Genomic DNA, 4000 nt, shown 5'->3' with positions numbered 1-4000 from the left:
TTACCTGTGGCCGGCTGCTTCTCTCGTGCTGACGGCGCATTCAGGTCATTGACGAAAACGCCATTGGGCGCCGGCTTGCGCTCGGCGGCCATCTTTGTGAGAGCGTCCGCATCGGGGTTTTGCTTCCGTGGGATGTGGTGGAGCTCCAGACCCCGGAATCTCCCTTCTAGCTTACGGACTTCCTGGCAGTATGCATCCATGAGAGGGCTCTCGCAGTTAGAGTTCTTCATGACCTGGTTGATTACTAGCTTGGAGTCGCCGTAGACGTATAGGCGGGTTGCCCCGATGTCGATTGCTATGCGGAGGCCGCTGATGAGCGCCTCATACTCCGCGACGTTGTTTGACGCGGGGAAGTGGAGGCGGACTGCATACTGGAACTTGCCTCCTTCTGGGGAGACCAGGACGACCCCGGCCCCCGCGCCAGGTCCCATGACCGATCCGTCGAAGTAGAGGGTCCAGTACTCATGAGGGATTTCTGAGGTCGGAACTTGAACTTCCGTCCACTTGGCAATGAAGTCGGCCAGGGCTTGAGACTTTATCGCCGTGCACGGCACGAACTTGACATCATAGCCCATCAGCTCGACTGCCCATTTGGATATCTGCCCCACGGTGTCGCGGTTGCGAACAACTTCTCCGAGTGGGAACGAGGTGACGACCGACACCTCATGCTCGGTGAAGTAGTGTTACAGCTTCTTGGCCGCCATGATGACGGCGTAGAGGAGTTTTTGTGTTTGCAGGTACCGTGACTTGGTGTCAGTCAGTACTTCGCTGATGAAATACACGGGGTGTTGGACCTTAAGGGCGTGTCCCTGTTCTTCCCTTTCAACCACCAGAGCGGCGCTGACCACATGGTTAGTGGCTGCTAGGTAGAGCAAAAGGGGTTCGCAGAGATCCGGTGCCATGAGCACCGGTGGAGAGGATAAGAGAGTCTTGAGACGGTCGAGGGCCGCCTGTGCCTCCTCCATCCAGACAAAGGTGTTGGATTTCTTGAGGAGTTTGTACAGCGGCAGGCCTCGCTCTCCCAGCCAGGCAATGAACCGACTGAGCACTGCTAGGCACCCGGTTAAACTCTGGAAGCCTTTGACGCCGCGGATGGGTCCCATGTTGGTGATAGCCGCGATTTTGTCGCGGTTGGCTTCAATGCCGCGCTCGGACACCATGTACACGAGAAGTTTGCCCTTAGGCACACCGAACGTGTATTTCTCAGGATTCAATTTGATATTGAACCTGTTGAGATTTGCGAATGTGGTGCTCAGGGTGGCGACTAGGTCATCCGCGCGCGGCGTCTTGACGACGATATCGTCAACATAGACCGCGGCCGTCGCCCGATGCGGGTCCGGCCAGTCGGGGTCGATTGGCGGGTTGATCTGGTCGGAGAAGCAGGCTTGCATGCATTGCTGGTATGTTGCTCTTGTGTTCTTGAGACCGAACGACATCGACACGTAGCAGTATGAGCCGAACGGCGTGATGAAGGATGTCGCGAGCTGGTCAGATTCCTACATCGCTATCTGGTGATAGCCCGAGTAAGCGTCTAGAAAGGATAAGATTTCGCATCCAGAGGTGGAGTCGATTATCTGATCTATTCTAGGCAAAGAAAAAGGGTCTTTGGGGCAAGCCTTGTTCAGGCTGGTGTAATCAACACACATCCTCCATTGACCAGTTTTCTTCTTTACAAGGACTGGGTTAGAGAGCCAGTCGGAGTGATAGACTTCTTTTATGAAGCCAGCAGCTAGTAGCTTAGCTATCTCTTCTCCTATGGCCCTGCGCCTCTCGTCGTCGAAGCAGCGCAGTCGTTGTTGGACGGGCTTAGATCCCGGCAAAATGCGGAGCTCGTGCTCGGCAACCTCCCTTGGGATGCTCGGCATGTCGGACGGCTTCTAGCCAATAGTATGCTTGTTGGCGCGGAGGAAGTCGACGAGCGCGCATTCCTATTTGGCCGACAGCTGGGAGCCGATCCGCACCATCTTGGTTGGATCGGCGTCATCGACCACGACCGTCTTGGTCTCGTCGGTTGAGACGAAGGCCAGTGCCTGGCTAGGCTTGCCAGGGTTAGGACGGCACTCGGGAGTGGTGGTGCGAAGCTGGCCAAGCTCAGCTAAGTTCGCCGCAGTGGTGGCGAGGTTGAAGTACTCGCGGCTGCTGACGTAGGCCTGCTCGAAGGAGCCGCTCACGGTGAGGACCCCGTTCGGGCCCGGCAGCTTGAGCTTGATGTCGGTGTAGTTGGGCACCGCCATGAACTTGGCGTAGGCGGGGCGCCTGAAGATGGCCTGGTACGCTCCCTTCCAGTCCACCACCTCAAACGTGAGGGTCTCGGTGCGGATGTTGGCTTTGCTGCCGAACGTGACTGGCAAGTCGTGTTGCCGATCGGGTATGCCTTCATGTCCGGCAGGATGCCGTAGAAGGGGAAATGAGATTCCCGCAAGCAGGCTCGCGGGATTCCCATGGCTTCCAAGGTGTCGATGTAGAGGATGTTGAGGCTGCTGCCCCCGTCCATCAGCACCTTGGACTAGCGCATGTTGCTAATGACGGGGTCGACGATGAGGGGATAGCTCCCAGGTCGAGGGATGCTCGTCGGATGATCATCCTGGTCGAAAATAATGGGCGTGGACGCCCACTTCAACTTTCTAGGAATGGAACTCGCGGCAGCACATACCTCATGGAGCCGCACCTTCTGCAGCCGCCGGGAACACTCATCCTCCAGGCCGCCGATGATGACCAAGCACCGATCCACGTCTAGGAATGCTCCCTCCGCCGGCTCCTCCTTGTCCTGGTCGGTGTCGGGCCGCTTGTCGCAGCTATCGCCGTCGGTCTTGGCTGTCCTGCGAAGGAGGCGCTTCATCATATCACAATCTTTGAACTTGTGGTTCACCGGATAGTCTTGGTTGGTGCATCGCTTCTCCAGGAGCTGGTTGAAGTGGTCGTTTCTAGGCGGGCGCTTATCTTGGCGCTCGGTCGCCGTGACCTCGCTGGTGGCAGGAGGTCGGCGATTTTTCTTGTTCTTCCTATCCTCGCGGCTCGAGGAAGGCCTGTCGCGGTCATGCCGCTTTGCCTTTACCACATGCCGGTCGCGCTCGAAGATGGCCCCGACCGCCACCTCGCCGGAGGCGTGATTGGTGGCGATCTCCAGGAGCTCATGCGTAGTGCGCAGCTTTTAGCACCCCAGTTTGTGGACTTGGGTCTTGCAGTGCGTCCCGCTGAGGAACGCACCAATGACGTCGGCGTCAATGACGCCTGGGAGCGAGTTACACTGCTTGGAGAAGCATCGGATGTAGTCTCGCTGGGACTCGCCGGGCTCCTACTTGCAGTTCTTGAGGTCCCAAGAATTGCCAGGACGTATGTACGTGCCTTGAAAGTTGCCGATGAATACTTTCCGGAGGTCTGCCCAGCTGCCGATGGAATCGGCAGGCAAGAACTCCAGCTACGCGCGGTCGTTCTCTCCCAGGCATATTGGAAGATACTGGATGATGAAGTGGTCGTCGCTTGCTCCTCCAGCCCGGCATGCAAACCGATAGTCTTACAGCCACACGCCGGGGTTCGTATCCCCAGTATATTTCACGACGTTCGCCGGTGGCCGAAAGCGCTGGGGGAAAGGCGCCCCCCGGATCGCCCTGGAGAAGGCGTTTGGCCCAATGGGGTCCGGGCTAGGACTCCGGTCGTGGTCCACGTCGGGGTCGCAGGGGTGTCCCCCTCGACGGAGCGGTGAGTGCTCCGGGTTGGGTGCTTATGCCCGCGCGTCCTCTGCTCAAGCGGCCGCGCGGTCGAGGTCGGCGTGATGCCTCGCCTGCTACCGGCCTTGGATCACACTATGCGCTCGTAATTGGGGCCGACGTGGTCGTGAACTGGTGGCCTCGGTGGGAGAGGAGCGGATGCCGCCGCTAGGGCTGGCGCACCGCCCACGTTGGCCTGCTGTGCCGGTGGGGGGAGCTGTACCTCGGATGGTTCCCGCCCACGGTGACTCGCGCCGCCGGTGGGACAAGAGGCAGCGGCCTGCCGGCGGTGT

The 4000-nt window shown here is 59.0% G+C and overlaps 1 protein-coding gene across 1 annotated transcript; it reads right to left on the bottom strand.

The window, feature by feature from the left end:
- Positions 1-1928: 1928 nt before the first annotated feature.
- Positions 1929-2494, bottom strand: LOC120662424. Its single transcript, XM_039941572.1, has 2 exons — positions 2375-2494; positions 1929-2279 (listed from the first exon to the last, which is right to left on the bottom strand). The coding sequence occupies exons 1-2, from the start codon at positions 2492-2494 to the stop codon at positions 1929-1931; spliced, it is 471 nt and encodes a 156-aa protein (XP_039797506.1).
- Between the last annotated feature and the right edge of the window lie 1506 nt (positions 2495-4000).

Source organism: Panicum virgatum, chromosome 2N (assembly GCF_016808335.1).
Source record: "Panicum virgatum strain AP13 chromosome 2N, P.virgatum_v5, whole genome shotgun sequence".
Classification (NCBI taxonomy): domain Eukaryota; kingdom Viridiplantae; phylum Streptophyta; class Magnoliopsida; order Poales; family Poaceae; genus Panicum; species Panicum virgatum.
The sequence above is the reverse complement of the archived record's forward strand: the minus strand, read 5'-3'. Positions and strand labels throughout refer to the sequence as shown.

Bases quoted from the DNA above. Each gene is read 5' to 3' on its own strand.
- LOC120662424 (XM_039941572.1), bottom strand. From the start codon at position 2,494: ATGGACGGGGGCAGCAGCCTCAACATCCTCTACATCGACACCTTGGAA. The intron at 2,280-2,374 runs GCATACCCGATC...GTGGACTGGAAG, and splicing joins GCATCCTGCCGGACATGAAG to GGAGCGTACCAGGCCATCTT.